The sequence below is a fragment of the Argentina silus genome (genome assembly GCF_951799395.1).
Source record: "Argentina silus genome assembly, chromosome: 13".
In the NCBI taxonomy this organism is placed as follows: domain Eukaryota; kingdom Metazoa; phylum Chordata; class Actinopteri; order Argentiniformes; family Argentinidae; genus Argentina; species Argentina silus.
In genome coordinates this window covers 2,125,870-2,145,278 of record NC_139667.1, presented here as the reverse complement: position 1 = coordinate 2,145,278, position 19,409 = coordinate 2,125,870, and the positions used below count along the sequence as shown (strand labels likewise).

Below are 19,409 nucleotides of genomic sequence, written 5' to 3'. Positions count from 1 at the left end.
AGGAGGTAGCTGGAATGGACGACGTGATGTCGTCCCGGGGTTGCCACTTCCCACTATCAAGCATCCCGCCCTCCTACGCACTCAGCTCAAGTTCAAAGCGCCATGTGAAATGTTTTTGTATTATGTTGATTTGATTTTCTGTCTAAAACCCCCACCCGATATTAGGCGGTCTTCGCAGATTTCTCTACGCACCCTTAAATAACATTCTGCAATATTTCCACGTGCAAATAGCCCCTCATGTCTATGACATTTCGGTCTGATATGATTTGCTTCTAATTTGAGTTGAGTGTGTCCATAATTGTGATTAACATAATTAATTATAATGTAACTATAAGGAAGGTTTGTCTTGTCTACATCCCTCCTCTGTCAAATCCCCCACTTAGGCCTGCAGGTTCCTCCAATTTTCACCCCACTGACTTGAAAACCCTCACAAATCGCTTTTTCGCCCCAACATGGCAACCCTAGATTTACTCAACGAAAACGAGGCTACCGACTAGGTTTAAAGAGACAGGGGACTTATTTATCGGTATCTTCTTGAGAGTGGTTTTTCATTTTCACAAGAGCGGGGAAAGTGATGACAGTGATCATCTTCATAGACACACATACATAATACACCCTCACACTCTTCTTCCAGGATACTACCAATATTTAGTCCCTGGAAGAACTAGACAAAATGGATCGATGTGCGGTAATGAACCTGAAACCAATTACTGGATTGTGCCTGACCCTGGAGAGAGAAAATGCGGTGTTCTCAGAAACATCTCGTTTGCAACCACATTTCTCAAGCTCCAGGCATTGTCGTTTGATTTGTCTGACTGTCAGAACGGACTATTTTAAATTAATAGCCGATAACCTGCTGTTGAGGGGGGCAAATATTTGCACTGCACATCATCTCCTGTTCTGTTTATAGCACCCCAGGTCGACGGGCCCCTGTGAAGCATTAACAATGAGGCTGCAACTTGACCTTTCTCTCTGTTGTCATCCCGAGACTACCGAAGTGAGCTTGAGAGAGGATGTGGATCTCCCCAAACAGTGTCTGCTTTCCCTGAGGTTCACCAAACCATGACATCTCACCACTGCTCAGCCCAGTGAGACTCTCTAATGGGTGCCTGTGTATCTATACTACTTCCCCTCAGGGTTGCAGTTGAAGGCCTCCATCTCAGCCCTGTGGACAGACTGATTTAATCATGGCTGCCCCCACAGGAACCTCCAGCAGACAATACTGATGATTACATTTGAACAGAACATAACAGTGGTGGATAGGACAGATGTTTGTACTGGGAAGTATCTCTTCGATGATGATTGTATTGAATACATATTTGATGCAGTAAATAAAGAATGGAACTCAAGTCCCAAACAATGCGAAATATTCTGAATGAATCCATAGAAACCTCATCAACCTTAAATACAGAGAGGCTTTGCATTAGATTCAGCACTTACCTCTGTGGTTAAATATTGAGTGAGCAATAAATGGAGTCTGATACCAGCTCTGGATTATTTCACCATTTCCTGTGGTGGGTTCTCCAAGGAATGGCAGACGCCATAAAAACAGATTGTGTGTCGACATTTTTAATTAAAGTACCGAGGAATACTGAGGAATGGGAGTGGGTGGAATCACCAGCTCACAGATGGAGAGTGTGGGTGATTTACACCATTTGTGATTTTCAAAAACAATTCTCCCAATCTCCAAGGGCATCCACAGACAAACATAATAAATTGCTATATTCCATCATTAGATTCAACTTTATTGTCATTGTGCAGAGTACAAGTACAGAGACAACGAAATGCAGTTAGCGTCTAACCAGAAGTGCAAAATAGCAGAAAGTGCAATGAACAGTATTTACAGGTAGTGCAATAAATGATCAGTAGTAGTGCAGTATAATATAGTAATATAAGCAGTATAATATAGCAGTGCAGTATAGCAGTATGTGAGTAGCAGTAGCATTATAGCAGAATAAATAGTTACAGTATGAGCAGTGTAGCAGCATATGAGCTGTATGGGTAAAATCATGGTTATGAGTGTGACAATGGGGGGTGTTGTGTGACGATTTAGTGTACGTCTCTCTTTTGTGTCGTTCTACCTCATCTCTCCATCTCTACCACGGGTGTTTCTATTTCTATTCCCTGCATTATTAAAGACTGCGTCACCCCACTTTGTAGGAGCAAAATGCCACGGCCCCATAGGGAGGTGGAAGGGCCAATTAAAAGCCTCCTGATATGCTGTGCCGCACTCTTTCCCACACTCAAGCAAGCAACAATGAGCTTCTCTGGTCCCTGTATTGATTTCACTAATGCCCTTTTATACTGCCTGTCTGTGTTAAACACTGTAGGGTTTAGATAACAGGGCTTGGACAGCCACTATACATAAACTAATGCAAATATTGATCACTGTGACCGAAACTACTTTCTTCAACAAATAATGCAGTGACCAATATTTGCATTAGTTTGTGTACACTGACTGTCCGAGCCCTGTTAGCATGTAGGGCTGGAATGTAGTTTTCTCAGCACAGCCCTGCTCAAAACACGATACAGCACACCCTCTTGTGGTTTATCGCTTAATCAATGCCTTGCATATTCATGTAGAAGTGTATGCTTTACCCTTACAGTATATTCCCTTACAAGACTTCATATATGTGGAACAGAGTGGCGAAGACGAAGGAGTCTGTCTGTGGAGTCTATCGAGGAAGGCCTGACAGGAAGGTCAAACTACTAAGTATTTTTATTTTTACTTTTTTCACTACTCTGAGTGTATTGAGCGCCACCTACATCTTGTATTGCCCACAAACCCTCTATCTCTATACCGGCAAATATCACAATGTGCTCCCTCCCCATTCCTGTTGTTTCATCCATCAGGAGGACACATCGACGCTACACCTCCCCTTGCAACCATTCCAATCTAATCTACCCACCATGCTCAACTGACCACGACCTCACTGTCGTGGGAGGACTTTGGAACTGCCAGTCAGTGGTCCGGAAAGCAGAAGCTATCTCAGCTTACGCCTTCATGTCCCTTCATGTCCCTCCACTTCCTTGCTCTCACAGAGCCATGGATTACACTGGAAAACACAGATACTCCGGCAGCCCTCTCTGATGCCTACTCCTTTTCTCATTCCCCTAGACTCTCTGGTTGAGGGGGAGGCACAGGACTCCTTATCTCACCAAAGTGGTCACATAATGTCCTTCCCCTGTCACACCTGATCCATATCCACACCTGATCCATATACACCTTCGAATTCCATGCTGTTTCTGTCACCTCCCCTGTCAAACTTCACATTTTCGTTATCTATCGTCCACCAGGTCAGCTTGGCGACTTCTTAGAAGAGATGGATGTCCTTATCAGCTTCCTCCATGAGGACGGCACACCGCTCTCACTAATGGGTGACTTCAACATCCAGTGAGAGAAGCTTTACTCGTCTGGAGTACTTGACCTTCTCTCCTCCTTCGGCCTCACCTTGTCCCACTCTCCTCCGGCTCGTAAGGCGGGCAATCAGCTCGACCTTGTCTTCATCAGATCCTCCCATATGTCCAACCTTACTGTTACCCCTCTTCCAGTTTCTGATCATCATTTTGTCATCATTCCTTCTCCCTTCCCCTCAAATCCACCCCCTCCCAGTCAGTCTCTACCCACACTGTATCCTCGTCGCAACCTGTGTACCCTCTCCTTCACCGCCCTCTCTTCCTCTGTCTTATCCTCCCTACCCTCTGTTGAATCCTTCTCCCTTCTATCCACTGATGCAGCCTCCTCCACCCTCCTGTCCACTCTTTCCTCATCCTTCAACTCTCTCTGTCCACTGACCTCAAGGCCAGCACCATCCTCTCCACGCGCTCCTTCGCTGTCTGAGACCCTGCAAGCTTGTAGAATGGGGCTGAGAGGTAATGGAGAAAAACCGGCCTCCCTGATGACCTAAAACCTTATCTCTCTCTCCTCCTCAACTACACCTCATCTGCATCAGCTGCTAAAGCGTCTTACTACCATTCCAAAATTCAATCCTCTACCACTGACCCAAGGAAACTGTTCTCTGTACTGAAGCGCACACACACACGCACACTTGGGAAGGTTTTTGCATCCTTCAGAATGTTCATAGATTCCACATCTCAGAGGGAGCTTTCACATAGCAACATGGTGAGAAGGGGCTGTGGTTCAATATCGCAGCAGCATTAAGCTTCAGGGAGCAAAACAACAGAACCAGGCTTCTTCCTACTTGTACCCACTCCAGCAAGAATGCTGATCTCAATAAACAAAGCAAAGAAAGACTTCTTGAAATAGCACAGAAATTAAGAACAAATGTTCCTTTGATTCTTAGATTTGTCATTGATATCAGCATGACTGCAGCCATAAATGTGTATAAAGACGTCATTTGCAATACAAAAAAACTAATTAAGACGTTCTTTGAGATATTTTGAGTTTCATCAGAATGGTGGCCTTAAATAGATTCAGCGAATATTATCTTGCACTCAAATCTTAGTTTGTTTGTCACGTTCAAAATCCTCCACCTACTTGAATATAAGGGACACACATGGGTGCTTGGTCAATTCCTCAAAGCAGGGATATATTAATACATTCTAAACTCATCTCCATCAATTTCCCCAATAACCTCCCCATGTGTAACTGGCTAGACCAGATTTGTGATATCTACATTCTCTGGTAAATATCTAATGGTTATCTGACACAATGGCAAGGTGTATACAGTACCAGTCAAAAGTTTGGACACACCTTGCCAAGAGTGTGCAAAGCCTTCATCAAAGCAAAAGGTGGCTACTTTGAAAAAATCTAAAATCTAAAACATATTCTGGTTTGTTTAACATTTTTTTGTTTGCTACATAATTCCATATGTGTTCCTTCATAGTTTTGATGTCTTCAATATTAATCTACAACGTAGAAAATAATAAAAAAAATAAAGAAAAACCATTGAATGAGAAGGTGTGTCCAAACTTTTGACTGGTACTGTATATATATTCGGAATAATATTTCCTCCTATCAGTTCTTGAAAACAAAGAGGGCTTGTTTGAGCATCAATGATAATGGGGAGATGTTGCCATTTTACAGTAATCGCTCTGACGACAGCACATTGATTAGCAGGACACTCCAGACTAATTTCTCTTTGTCAGGTTCCCGGAATAGGAATACAAATTAAAGACAGTTACGGACACTGTACCGACACAAACATTGCTTAACACACCTGCTTCCTTACATTCCTCCTCTGTTGTGGAGTTGAGGTAAATATCAAATTGATTAATGATCTTGTGATGCAATCAACTGATGAGTACTACTACCTCATCAAAATCAAGCTCTGCTCTCTGGAGAGGCCTCCTCTTGATGCTTCCCCACACCACCACCACAACAACAACAACAACACCACCTCCCTCAGCTTCATCCAAGCAAGCCTCAGTTAATAACACTGCTTAGTCAATGTTTATGTATTTACATGTTGTATTCTTAATGCACTGATAATGGGTAGATTCATTCAATGCCATTGAAGAGTCTATCTCAAATGGCGAGAACACGTTATAGCGGACATTTATCAGTGACAGAGAGGAGGTCACCTCGCTTGTTATTGATTTATAGAGATAACTAAACACAAACGAGCTGAATGAATAGCGGTCAATGCAGATCTCTTCAGGACTAATAAAGAGTAAGAAGTGCAGGCAAGGTTCTCTGCATTAGGTTTTCTTGCTATGATGAGAGCAAGATGCTGAGGCCATTTTGACCGATGAATATATTGGAATATGTGATGCAGATACTTACATCACTCAAAAGAAAAGCAAAACATATGTCACCAAATTATTTAAAAAAACAAAAACAAAAAAAAAACATTAAACTGGTTGCCAAGCCGATCTTCCCAGACTCTAACCTTACCAGGTAAACCTTACTATGCCAGGTGTAGAAACTACCAGTCACATAACTTGCCAGATGACTCTCCTGCCCTCTAGTGGAGAAAGATTTCACCTCTAAATCACATCAGTCAATACTAGTATGAATACATAAGGAATGTCGCAAAGTGAGCCAAATTAAAGTAATAAAACATATTTTTATACTCAGAAAATTCTCATGTGTAACTGGGGTCCATGGCACATTTCTTCCAACTAGCCCAGTTCTTCGACTTTGAACAATGTTGTTGATTTACTGTAATATCAATTTATATCAACCTTACCAGGTGCCATTGGCAGTCACAATGCTAGAAGAAGGTAGGATTACTTTTTTTTTTTTTTTTTTATGTGTCTCATATTTACAAACATAACTCCGATATAAATTGATGAGTTATAGGCAGCTAACATGTATGCTAAATTGTGTTTCAGTTTTTGCACTTTAAAGGAAAGGAATGACTCCGAAAAATAGAGAAAAAACCCCCTATGGGAGTTGTCGAGGGAGGAGCCATGAAGGTGCAGCGCTCCGAAGCTCTACTCTACATGACATCATATTCTACCGCACATAATGAGTAAAGACTGTTAAGTACTCAGCCAGCTGCATTATGGAGTCCTAGAAGAGATGTTGTGTTTAACTGTGCTTTGGATGCTCTCCAGGTGTACAGGTAGATATTTTTCTTCTTCTGTATTCGTGTATTTTGACCAGACACTGAATGATGTGGTATTAGTAAAGGCCATCTTGCCCTCGAGCGTCCTTAAAATGGGTCCAGTTTCACATTTGAAGTTTAGACTGAGCGCTGTACCTGTTGGGAGCTTTAGCTGACGTACATTCCTCCAGTTTTAGGACCTTTAGTGCGTCCATCCTTTCTGCCTTTTGTGCTGACATGCGATGCGACTGCTACGTTTTAATCTCTACCTTAACTTGAATCTCTACCTTAACCCCACAGTAATTGTTTGATTTCAAACTTTTGGAGTATATAATCTAAAGAATAAAACATATGCTTAACTGTCCCATTACTTACGCAGGGCACTGTATACCAAACTTCCACTCTCGCAGCTGTTGAGACTCAGGTTTGGGAGGCATGGGAAGACAAAGAACAGGAAGAGGGGAATGATTTGTGAATTCAAATCAAGAGGTGTTTGTGTGTGGATAGTAAATTATATTTGTGCTTAGTGTTTTTTGTTTATGGATCATGGTACACATTTGTGAGTTGTACTCTATAATATTGGCAGTAATCTATCTCCATACCATCAGCATCCTTTGAAGTGACAACCTCCCCCGAGCGTCTGGTGGCTGTGCGAGGGAGCCCTGTTGTTTTGGGGTGCAGGTTCACCCCTGACCCCGGCTCTGGCCAGGAGCGGCTGGTGATCAAATGGCAGAGGGTAGAGGATTCCAGGGTGGTCCACAGCTTCTACTACAGCCAGGACCAGCTGGAGAGGCAGAGCCCCGCGTACCACAACAGGACAGGCCTCTACCCCTCTGAGCTCCAGGGTGGAAACGCCTCGCTGAGGATCCAGCAGGTCGGACCGAAGGACGCAGGCCGTTATTTATGCTACGTGAGTAGCCCGAAGGGAAGCGACAAGGCTCAGGTGCAGCTGGAGTACGCAGGTGCGCCCCTGAACTGTCTTGATTTGTAAACGTGGTGTATGATGTAACAAAATGGACGCCATGCAGAAAATGGAAAAATGTGTGTTTTTAATTTTTCAGCATTTTACACTGAGCCCAGATTGAGCGTCCATGTCAATCCAGGCAACATCAGCGTGCTGTTTGAGAGCGAAGGTTACCCAGAACCTGAGGTGTGTTGGGAAGGTCCCGCTGGCCAGGAGTTAGTCCACCATACAGAGGTGTCTCCCTGGGCAGACGGCGAAGGCCTTCTCTCCCTTCGGACAGAATTTGTGACACTGGACCGAAATACACACCTTAACCTCACCTTCACCTTGAAAAACCAGCCCCTCAAGCAAATCCTGCAGAGACCATTCATTTTCAGTCAAGGTAAACATATAACTTAATGTGTGTGTGTGTGTGTGTGTGTGTGAGAGAGAGAGAGAGAGAGAGAGAGAGAGGGGGGGGGGGTAGAGAGAGAGAGAGAGAGAGGGGGGGAGGGAGGGTAGAGGGAGAGAAGAGAGGGGGGGTGGGGGTAGATAGAGAGAGAGAGAGAGAGAGAGGGGGAGGGTAGAGGGAGAGAAGAGAGGGGGGGTGGGGGTAGATAGAGAGAGAGAGAGAGAGACTATTCATTTTCAGTCAGGGTAAATATGTTGTTGTGGGTCATTATAGACAGAGAGAGAGGGTTGTGTCATTATAGAGACGCCCTTCTTTGTAGTGTTAAAAAATAATTCCCTTCCTCCATTCAATTAAACTGGCTTCTAATATTAATTTACAGTCCACAGGCGTTCCCCTAACTTTAAACTTTAAACTTGAAGCCATGTCAACCACAGCGTTGGTGTTAATAACACTGTAGTTGCAGACGTTATGTCATTTTTAAGACAATAATATGCAGCTGGCAAGAGTGATCATTTGTTGTTCTTCTTCTTTTTCCAGGTGATGTCAGAGATACAAAAGAGGGGGTCGTTACAGCTCTTGCTGTGCTGTGTGTATTTCTGCCTGTGTGTGTTGGTTTAATCTTTTGTTTTTACCGCAAAAGAGCTCATTTAATAATGGTGCCAAATGCATGATGAAGCTTTGAATGTATATTGTACGCTATATGTCCCATCATGTCCAATATGAAGTATTGCATTCATTCTAGTGTTCATTATACGTTGGGAGAATGAATGAGAATGTCCTTTAAATGAAACCTAATGTATTTTAGCCCTGCACCACACGTGTGTCCTGCAAGGTGCACGTCTAGATGAAGCACTGTAGATGAAGGAAACAATGTGTTGCCTGTCACTGATGATTAGTATTATGAGGAAAAGCACTTTATTTTTTGTTATATGTTTTTAGGGTTTTTTCTGCTTTATTGGGATAGAGACAGTAGAGATTGACAGGAAGGATGGGAGAGAGAGAGAGAGAGAGAGAGGAGGGATGACATGCAAGACAGGTCGAGGGTCGGAATCGAACCAGGAACCCTGCGACTACGTGGTAAGCGCGTCAGTGTGCTACGCTACCAAGCGCCCCAAGGAAAAGCAAGTTTAAACGTATATTTTTATTTAACTTTGAGTAGAACTGGTTAGACAATGGTCAATGAAACTCAAACGTCTTGATGGAGTCACAGAGCCTGTGTTCCTCTTACTTGTTTGGATGTTATATCAGGAAGTTGTTTACCTGACATTGTGATGATATTAATGCACACCAGCAGAATTAACTCAAAACATGCATCAAGAAGGGGGAAACATTATTAAGTTGTTGTATAAGTTGTCCATTTATTAATCACAGAGAGAGACATCTTAAGATAATTTTTGATTTGACTATTTACAATCAGTAGCGAAAAAAAGGTATTCAGATAAATACTGCTTCAACTTAGTGTGTGTGCATGTGACCGGCGTCAAGCGGCTGCAAAGAGTATTGCTTCCTCTCACTCCGAGCTGACGCGAGTCTCGAACCTTTGTCCTCTGTATTGCCAGCACACGTGACCGTCACCGAAATACCCAATGGAAACCAGCTACGCCACCAAAAAACTAGCTATTCGGTGATGCGGGTGAGGGTAAGGGTAAGGGTGGGTATTTCAACTTGAGGAGTGAGGTTTTTTTTCATCTTAACTCGGTTACAGTACATACATCCTGAAAATCAGGATTTCAAATTGAAATGTGTTAATTTTTCATTAAACAAATGAGTGTCTTGGGGTAACTCTGTGTGCGTTTTTGGTTCTACCATTGGATGAATTGATTTTGCATTAGTGCTTGTTGTCTCTCTGGAACAACATATTTTAAAATACCAGAAAGTAGGTTGTATTGTAAACATTTACACTTTGTCCTCATGGTAACTGGATATTGTTTGATGATTCTGTCTCATATTGAAAGTTTCCAGATTAATTTTTCACTCACAAAAAATGTCATTATTGGCTGTTCGGTCAACACCTTCCAGAGCATGAAATGAGGAGTTACGCTCATGTTGATGTTTGCTTTCTGAGAGAATATCTCTCACTCTGTAAATAATTCAAATTCAGGCAAGTAGTACTTTTACAAAGTACTTTTACACTTTACCAGTTCATAATCAAAGTCCACACACAGGCATATAGAGGTCAAGGTAGTTCTGTTCCATTATGGAACAGTTAGAGCATCTGTAGGGAATCCTCAGATGTCGATGATGGCAAAGATCTCAGGCATCTCCTTGTCATGGATCTGCATGGCTGAGTAAGTGATCGCCTTCACCTCTGTCCCCTAAAGAGACAACATATGCCTGATTAAGAAACAAGTTCAAAAAGGCTAAAGTACAATTACTTTGTCACAAATGAGATCTTAATATTTACATTTACATTTTTTGGCATTTAGCAGACATTTTTATCCAAAGTGACTGACTTAAGAAAAATGTACTTGTTGTAAATGAATCATCTATACATCAGTCATCATAAGAAAAAAAAGTCAATGCTAGGACCAGGTGCCATTGGCAGTCACAATGCGAGAAGAAGGAAGGATTTTTCATATTTACAAACTGTGGCGGTGGGGGTATGTGGGGGGACATGCAGCGTTCGGCCTGTAGAGGGAGCTACAGGACCGTGGCCAGGGTTACGGAAACAAGGCTGGTTGCGCACCTGTTGTGAATGAAGCCTTGTTAACGAAATGGTTTAAGATGTGTGTGCCTCTGTTTTTGTAGGGGAGCTGGAAAGCTGCGACTGGAAAGTCGAAGAGGGATGATTGAGTGCGAAAGATAAACGAGTAAAAGTGTTAATAAACGGGGTTTGCCCTTACCACACCTACTGAGTCTGCCTCTGTGTCGAAGGATCGTGTTACACAAGAGAGTCAGTTAATAACATTGCTTAGTCAATCTTTATGTATTTACATGTTGTATTCTTAATGCACTGATAATGGGTAGATTCATTCAATGCCATTGAAGAGTCTATCTCAAATGGCGAGAACACGTTATAGCGGACATTTATCAGTGACAGAGAGGAGGTCACCTCGCTTGTTATTGATTTATAGAGATAACTAAACACAAACGAGCTGAATGAATAGCGGTCAATGCAGATCTCTTCAGGACTAATAAACAGTAAGAAGTGCAGGCAAGGTTCTCTGCATTAGGTTTTCTTGCTATGATGAGAGCAAGATGCTGAGGCCATTTTGACCGATGAATATATTGGAATATGTGATGCAGATACTTACATCACTCAAAAGAAAAGCAAAACATATGTCACCAAATTATGTAAAATAAATAAATAAAAAGAACTCTAACCTTACCAGGTAAACCTTACTATGCCAGGTGTAGAAACTACCAGTCACATAACTTGCCAGATGACTCTCCTGCCCTCTAGTGGAGAAAGATTTCACCTCTAAATCACATCAGTCAATACTAGTATGAATACATAAGGAATGTCGCAAAGTGAGCCAAATTAAAGTAATAAAACATACTTTTATACTCAGAAAATTCTCATGTGTAACTGGGGTCCATGGCACATTTCTTCCAACTAGCCCAGTTCTTCGACTTTGAACAATGTTGTTGATTTACTGTAATATCAATTTATATCAACCTTACCAGGTGCCATTGGCAGTCACAATGCTAGAAGAAGGTAGGATTACTTTTTTACTTTATTTTTTATTTTTATGTGTCTCATATTTACAAATATAACTCCGATATAAATTGATGAGTTATAGGCAGCTAACATGTATGCTAAATTGTGTTTCAGTTTTTGCACTTTAAAGGAAAGGAATGACTCCGAAAAATAGAGAAAAAACCCCCTATGGGAGTTGTCGAGGGAGGAGCCATGAAGGTGCAGCGCTCCGAAGCTCTACTCTACATGACATCATATTCTACCGCACATAATGAGTAAAGACTGTTAAGTACTCAGCCAGCTGCATTATGGAGTCCTAGAAGAGATGTTGTGTTTAACTGTGCTTTGGATGCTCTCCAGGTGTACAGGTAGATATTTTTCTTCTTCTGTATTCGTGTATTTTGACCAGACACTGAATGATGTGGTATTAGTAAAGGCCATCTTGCCCTCGAGCGTCCTTAAAATGGGTCCCGTTTCACATTTGAAGTTTAGACTGAGCGCTGTACCTGTTGGGAGCTTTAGCTGACGTACATTCCTCCAGTCTTAGGACCTTTAGTGCGTCCATCCTTTCTGCCTTTTGTGCTGGCATGCGATGCGACTGCTACGTTTTAATCTCTACCTTAACTTGAATCTCTACCTTAACCCCACAGTAATTGTTTGATTTCAAACTTTTGGAGTATATAATCTAAAGAATAAAACATATGCTTAACTGTCCCATTACTTACGCAGGGCACTGTATACCAAACTTCCACTCTCGCAGCTGTTGAGACTTTTTTTTAACTCAGGTTTGGGAGGCATGGGAAGACAAAGAACAGGAAGAGGGGAATGATTTGTGAATTCAAATCAAGAGGTGTTTGTGTGTGGATAGTAAATTATATTTGTTTATGGATCATGGTACACATTTGTGAGTTGTACTCTATAATATTGGCAGTAATCTATCTCCATACCATCAGCATCCTTTGAAGTGACAACCTCCCCCGAGCGTCTGGTGGCTGTGCGAGGGAGCCCTGTTGTTTTGGGGTGCAGGTTCACCCCTGACCCCGGCTCTGGCCAGGAGGGGCTGGTGATCACATGGCAGAGGGTAGAGGATTCCAGGGTGGTCCACAGCTTCTACTACAGCCAGGACCAGCTGGAGAGGCAGAGCCCCGCGTACCACAACAGGACAGGCCTCTACCCCTCTGAGCTCCAGGGTGGAAACGCCTCGCTGAGGATCCAGCAGGTCGGACCGAAGGACGCAGGCCGTTATTTATGCTCCGTGAGTAGCCCGAAGGGAAGCGACAAGGCTCAGGTGCAGCTGGAGTACGCAGGTGCGCCCCTGAACTGTCTTGATTTGTAAATGTGGTGTATGATGTAACAAAATGGACGCCATGCAGAAAATGGAAAAATGTTTTTAATTTTTCAGCATTTTACACTGAGCCCAGATTGAGCGTCCATGTCAATCCAGGCAACATCAGCGTGCTGTTTGAGAGTGAAGGTTACCCAGAACCTGAGGTGCGTTGGGAAGGTCCCGCTGGCCAGGAGTTAGTCCACCATACAGAGGTGTCTCCCTGGGCAGACGGCGAAGGCCTTCTCTCCCTTAGGACAGAATTTGTGACACTGGACCGAAACACACACCTTAACCTCACCTTCACCTTGAAAAACCAGCCCCTCAAGCAAATCCTGCAGAGACCATTCATTTTCAGTCAAGGTAAACATATAACTTAATGTGTGTGTGTGTGTGTGTGTGTGTGTGTGTGTGTGTGTGTGTGTGTGTGTGAGAGAGAGAGAGAGAGAGAGAGAGAGAGAGAGAGAGAGAGAGAGAGAGAGAGAGAGAGAGAGAGAGAGAGAGAGAGAGAGAGAGAGAGAGAGAGGGGGGGGGGGGGGGGTAGAGAGAGAGAGAGACTATTCATTTTCAGTCAGGGTAAACATATTTTTGTGGGTTGTGAGTCATTATAGACAGAGAGAGAGGGTTGTGGGTCATTATAGACAGAGAGACAGGGTTGTGGGTCATTATAGAGACGCCCTTGTAGTCTTCTACTTCTACTTCAATTAAACTGGCTTCTAAGATTAATTTACAGTCCACAGGCGTTCCCCTGACTTTAAACTGAAACTTTAAGCCATGTCAACCACAGTGTGGGTGTTAATAACACTGTAGTTGCAGACGTTATGTCATTTTTAAGACAATAATATGCGGCTGGCAAGAGTGATCATTTGTTGTTCTTGTTCTTTTTCCAGGTGATGTCAGAGATACAAAAGAGGGGGTAGTTACAGCTCTTGCTGTGCTGTGTGTATTTCTGCCTGTGTGTGTTGGTTTAATCTTTTGTTTTTACCGCAAAAGAGCTCATTTAATAATGGTGCCAAATGCATGATGAAACTTTGAATGTATATTGTACGCTACATGTCCAATATAAAATATTGCATTCATTCTAGTGTTCATTATACGTTGGGAGAATGAATGAGAATGTCCTTTAAATGAAACCTAATGTATTTTAGCCCTGCACCACACGTGTGTCCTGCAAGGTGCACGTCTAGATGAAGCACTGTAGATGAAGGAAACAATGTGTTGCCTGTCACTGATGATTAGTATTATGAGGAAAAGCACTTTTTTTGTTGTTATATGTTTTTAGGGTTTTTTCTGCTTTATTGGGATAGAGACAGTAGAGATTGACAGGAAGGATGGGAGAGAGAGAGAGAGAGAGAGAGAGAGAGAGGAGGGATGACATGCAAGACAGGTCGAGGGTTGGAATCGAACCAGGAACCCTGCGACTACGTGGTAAGCGCGTCAGTGTGCTATGCTACCAAGCGCCCCAAGGAAAAGCAAGTTTAAACGTATATTTTTATTTAACTTTGAGTAGAACTGGTTAGACAATGGTCAATGAAACTCAAACGTCTTGATGGAGTCACAGAGCCTGTGTTCCTCTTACTTGTTTGGATGTTATATCAGGAAGTTGTTTACCTGACATTGTGATGATATTAATGCACACCAGCAGAATTAACTCAAAACATGCATCAAGAAGGGGGAAACATTATTAAGTTGTTGTATAAGTTGTCCATTTATTAATCACAGAGAGAGACATCTTAAGATAATTTTTGATTTGACTATTTACAATCAGTAGCGAAAAAAAGGTATTCAGATAAATACTGCTTCAACTTAGTGTGTGTGCATGTGACCGGCGTCAAGTGGCTGCAAAGAGTATTGCTTCCTCTCACTCCGAGCTGACGCAAGTCTCGAACCTTTGTCCTCTGTATTGCCAGCACACGTGACCGTCACCGAAATACCCAATGGAAACCAGCTACGCCACCAAAAAACTAGCTATTCGGTGATGCGGGTGAGGGTAAGGGTAAGGGTGAGGGTGGGTGAGGGTGGGTGAGGGTAAGGGTGAGGGTGGGTGAGGGTAAGGGTAAGGGTGGGTGAGGGTAAGGGTGGGTGAGGGTGGGTGAGGGTAAGGGTGAGGGTGGGTGAGGGTAAGGGTAAGGGTGAGGGTGGGTGAGGGTGGGTGAGGGTAAGGGTGGGTGAGGGTAAGGGTAAGGGTGGGTGAGGGTAAGGGTGGGTGAGGGTAAGGGTAAGGGTGGGTGAGGGTAAGGGTAAGGGTGGGTGAGGGTAAGGGTGAGGGTGGGTGAGGGTAAGGGTAAGGGTGGGTGAGGGTAAGGGTGAGGGTGGGTAAGGGTGAGGGTGGGTGAGGGTGGGTGAGGGTAAGGGTGAGGGTGGGTATTTCAACTTGAGGAGTGAGGTTTTTTTTCATCTTAACTCGGTTACAGTACATACATCCTGAAAATCAGGATTTCAAATTGAAATGTGTTAATTTTTCATTAAACAAATGAGTGTCTTGGGGTAACTCTGTGTGCGTTTTTGGTTCTACCATTGGATGAATTGATTTTGCATTAGTGCTTGTTGTCTCTCTGGAACAACATATTTTAAAATACCAGAAAGTAGGTTGTATTGTAAACATTTACACTTTGTCCTCATGGTAACTGGATATTGTTTGATGATTCTGTCTCATATTGAAAGTTTCCAGATTAATTTTTCACTCACAAAAAATGTCATTATTGGCTGTTCGGTCAACACCTTCCAGAGCACGAAATGAGGAGTTACGCTCATGTTGATGTTTGCTTTCTGAGAGAATATCTCTCACTCTGTAAATATTTCAAATTCAGGCAAGTAGTACTTTTACAAAGTACTTTTACACTTTACCAGTTCATAATCAAAGTCCACACACAGGCATATAGAGGTCAAGGTAGTTCTGTTCCATTATGGAACAGTTAGAGCATCCGTAGAGAATCCTCAGATGTCGATGATGGCAAAGATCTCAGGCATCTCCTTGTCATGGATCTGCATGGCTGAGTAAGTGATCGCCTTCACCTCTGTCCCCTAAAGAGACAACATATGCCTGATTAAGAAACAAGTTCAAAAAGGCTAAAGTACAATTACTTTGTCACAAATGAGATCTTAATATTTACATTTATTGGCATTTAGCATACATTTTTATCCAAAGTGACTGACTTAAGAAAAATGTACTTGTTGTAAATGAATCATCTATACATCAGTCATCATAAGAACAAAAAAGTCAATGCTAGGACCAGGTGCCATTGGCAGTCACAATGCGAGAAGAAGGAAGGATTATTATTTATTTTTTTAATATGTGTCTCATATTTACAAACATAACTCGGATATAAATTAATGCGTTACAGGCAGCTAACATGTATTCCAAATTGTGTTTCAGTAATATCATGTAAAATGTAATTATAGGTCATCCATTATTTGCACTTTAGAGGAGAATATTGAAAACCGAAGGCTGGTCTTTTCAGTGACATGCTTACTACTGAATACCCCTTATTTTAACAGCATTCGAACAGGACATGCACAGTCACTATGGCTTACAACCATAAACATCAGGTGAATCTCCTGTTGGTTTACCTGCGGATGCTTGGCCAAGCTAAACTCTTCCCCCCACCTGCAACCACAGAGAGGCATGAGAGATATTCAGGGCACCTCAGATCCATAGAGAACTAAGCAGCCTTTGTATTTCCCAATTCTGAGAAAACCAAACAGGGTGGAACCACCAGCCACACAGGACCTTTAATCCAGGGCGTTTGTATATGACTGTCAACCATGATCTAGTTGAATTAAAAAGATATGTTGTTAATCAGATAACACTCTGAGATCATGGGAATCATGAGAACCAGACATTCTGTTAGTGGTAAAAAAAAAAAAAAAAAGAAAGAAAGAAGAAATCTTAGCAGAGTCATATAGTATTACAGTAAATTTCCATAGTGTACACAAATATGCTACCATGCCAAAGAAGGTACTACATAAACCATAAGGTGAGTGTACATCCTGTGAGAAAAATCAATGTTAGATGATTAGTACCTAATAGATTGTAGGAAAAGTTAACTTAGAATACTGTACTGTATTTTCACTGAACTGTTGTACTGCTGTTATTTTCCATTACATGTGGAGGTGTGCTGTATGCAAGAGTCGTGTGCAAAAGATGGTCTTTGAAGTGCTTATCATCGACACCAGTAAGCACTCAAGGTCTTTTTGAAGGCTGTCCAACCAAAACAAGATCCTGTCTAACCGGATACATTTAATCATAAACTGCTGCCGTTAGGGACGGTGTAATGCTGGGAACCATCGGACCTGACCCTTGAGTTGTATCTCAAAATAATGTATAATCGTGTGATAAGTATTGTATGGAATAAAGAGGGTTGGTGTCATATTTTTTAGATAACCACGATGTGCTCGCCACCAGTATTGTTACATCCTGATGACTGACTTTAGAAAAGGGAGGGGAAACCAAACCGCGAGGGGGTGTAGGAACCAGGTAAAAGACATTGGTGGCGAACAGCCAGAAGGTGTAAATGATTTACATATGAGGGATGGAACCTAAATTTGATACGGATGGGAAACTGTATAAACATGGTGTGCTGAAGGGCAAACAGGAGGATGCTTCGTGAACCACCTCGGCTTTGTTACTTGTAATAAAAGTCTCTGGAGGAAGCGTCAGCTCTAGTCTTTGGCATTTTATTTCAAAGTATTTTAGCATAGAATTCCACGACAGTATTCCCCAGGTAAGGTGTGTAACTTTAAACCAACTTACCCAATGGAACGAATTCGAAAGTGCATCCTGTCAATGGACAAAACCTTCACCTCCTGGAAGAAAGACGGTGTATTTAGCAATTACCTTCTGGTAAATGGGAAATTAATCTGATTGCTAATATCTCACACCACACTTTAAGTGTGAAGTGTTTGAGGCAAAAAAACAAACAAACCCTGATCTTGTAAGTGATAAAAGACCTATAAATCAGGTGGTCCTCTGAGGCTCAGTTGGTAGAGCATGGTGCTAACAACGCTTAGATTGTGGGTTTAATTCCTGCTGGGACCATATATACTGAAATGTATGTACTCACTGCAATGTAAGTCGCTTTGGATGAAAGCGTCAGGTAAATGGCATATATAAACCATGCAGTGGTGCTGTCACACGGAAATGTGTAGCTAAATACCCAACGCTCTACAGCCAGGGTTTGGTTGACCCTATAGCTTATAATAATAATAATAATAATACATTTATTTTGAATAGCACTTTCCTAAATACTCAGACACTACATTACCTGGCGAGAACAAGAATAGATAGATAAATAAAAAGTAAAACAAAAGCATAATCAGTAAAAACAATGAAAATACTAAAATTATTAAAATAATTTTAAAAGATGGGTTTTATACAATAGAAGGTGGCCCTAGACTAACGTCACACATTAGACTTAAAATCCTTACTCTGGGAACAAAGAACAGTTCTGCACTGAACTTGTATAACCAGTCATCTAGGAAATGAAACAGAAGAGATTCCATATCGTGACCTGGTAAGAAGACAGAAAGAAAGAAGTTATCAGAGGGTATGCGGTATAGAATGGTAATGGTACTGTTCGTCTAAATGAAGTGATGACTGCAGCTCTATGGACATCTTTAAACAGTTGGTGATGTGCGTTCTGTAAAACGTTCCGTGCAAACAACAATCTCTGTACTCTCCCCGGGTGTCTGTCTGTTTTCAGTTCCTCACCCTCCGACTCCACCTCAACTGTGTCGATGGGTTCCACTGTCTCTGTGTCTGTCATGTAGCCGAACATGGCCATCGCACACTGCTCAAACGCCTCTTCCAGCGAGTCTCCCCAGGAGTGGAGTCTAAAGGAACACACAGGAGTGGTGATACAAGTGGGCAAAGGTTGCCGCTCAGTGGACGCTTAAGTTACAGACCAGACCAAGTTAAAACTGTCTCTGATGTGTTAGTCTTCCTATCAGGTCAGGTAGGTAAACAAAGTAACAAAGGTACATTTCATCATAAGCCTGTTACAGCAGTCGCTGGAATTGATTATCGCGGGATCCACTCACTGTACATCAGCAGTATGGTCCAAATCTGGAAAAATCCAAATGGCAAGATGAAGGGGTGATTACTGGGCACGCACTAATTACCACAGCACAGCAGTAGCCTATAAGATGCCTATAAGATGCACTTCTACATTGATCACACTGTGGGAGGGGTGTAGTGTGTTCCCCCTGTAAAGCTTGAATATAACTACAAAGTTGTTTGGTTGTCTAACAATAACAGGAGGAATGTCATCAAGCATGTTCCTTCTAGCCCCACATGTTTATATCAGGAAGAATACAGGTATGACTCACATTCATACTTCTTGTTGATCGCCGGGTATTTAGACTTGGTTACTTTCTGACTCTCAGTGAGATCTAGTTCACGATCGTCCATGGTCGATTTCTTTAATTGATCCAAAGAAAGTAAAGTGATCCCTAACACTTGCTGTTGCAACAACATGCAATTGTTTCAGGAAGTGTTGTGGGCAATGACCAATCAGGTAGTAAAGAGAGAGTGCATTAAGAGAACACATTTTGCACAATCGTTACGCAGATGAAGATTG

At 42.3% G+C, this 19,409-nt stretch overlaps 3 protein-coding genes across 3 annotated transcripts; 2 read left to right on the top strand and 1 right to left on the bottom strand.

The window, feature by feature from the left end:
* Nucleotides 1-6,408: 6,408 nt before the first annotated feature.
* Nucleotides 6,409-10,349, top strand: LOC310814690 (CD276 antigen-like). Its single transcript, XM_083684190.1, has 4 exons — nucleotides 6,409-6,530; nucleotides 7,121-7,474; nucleotides 7,574-7,858; nucleotides 8,405-10,349. Exons 1-4 carry the CDS (start codon nucleotides 6,488-6,490, stop codon nucleotides 8,536-8,538), a joined length of 816 nt encoding a protein of 271 aa, XP_083540316.1. The 5' UTR covers nucleotides 6,409-6,487; the 3' UTR covers nucleotides 8,539-10,349.
* Nucleotides 10,350-11,753: 1,404 nt separating this feature from the next.
* LOC310813706 (CD276 antigen-like) lies at nucleotides 11,754-14,390 on the top strand. Its single transcript, XM_083682798.1, has 4 exons — nucleotides 11,754-11,875; nucleotides 12,461-12,814; nucleotides 12,910-13,194; nucleotides 13,722-14,390. The coding sequence occupies exons 1-4, from the start codon at nucleotides 11,833-11,835 to the stop codon at nucleotides 13,853-13,855; spliced, it is 816 nt and encodes a 271-aa protein (XP_083538924.1). The 5' UTR covers nucleotides 11,754-11,832; the 3' UTR covers nucleotides 13,856-14,390.
* A 585-nt stretch (nucleotides 14,391-14,975) lies between these two features.
* Nucleotides 14,976-19,365, bottom strand: zbtb8os (zinc finger and BTB domain containing 8 opposite strand). Its single transcript, XM_083682800.1, has 7 exons — nucleotides 19,159-19,365; nucleotides 18,871-18,895; nucleotides 18,542-18,663; nucleotides 18,259-18,341; nucleotides 17,585-17,637; nucleotides 16,402-16,438; nucleotides 14,976-15,855 (listed from the first exon to the last, which is right to left on the bottom strand). Exons 1-7 carry the CDS (start codon nucleotides 19,304-19,306, stop codon nucleotides 15,769-15,771), a joined length of 555 nt encoding a protein of 184 aa, XP_083538926.1. The 5' UTR covers nucleotides 19,307-19,365; the 3' UTR covers nucleotides 14,976-15,768.
* Between the last annotated feature and the right edge of the window lie 44 nt (nucleotides 19,366-19,409).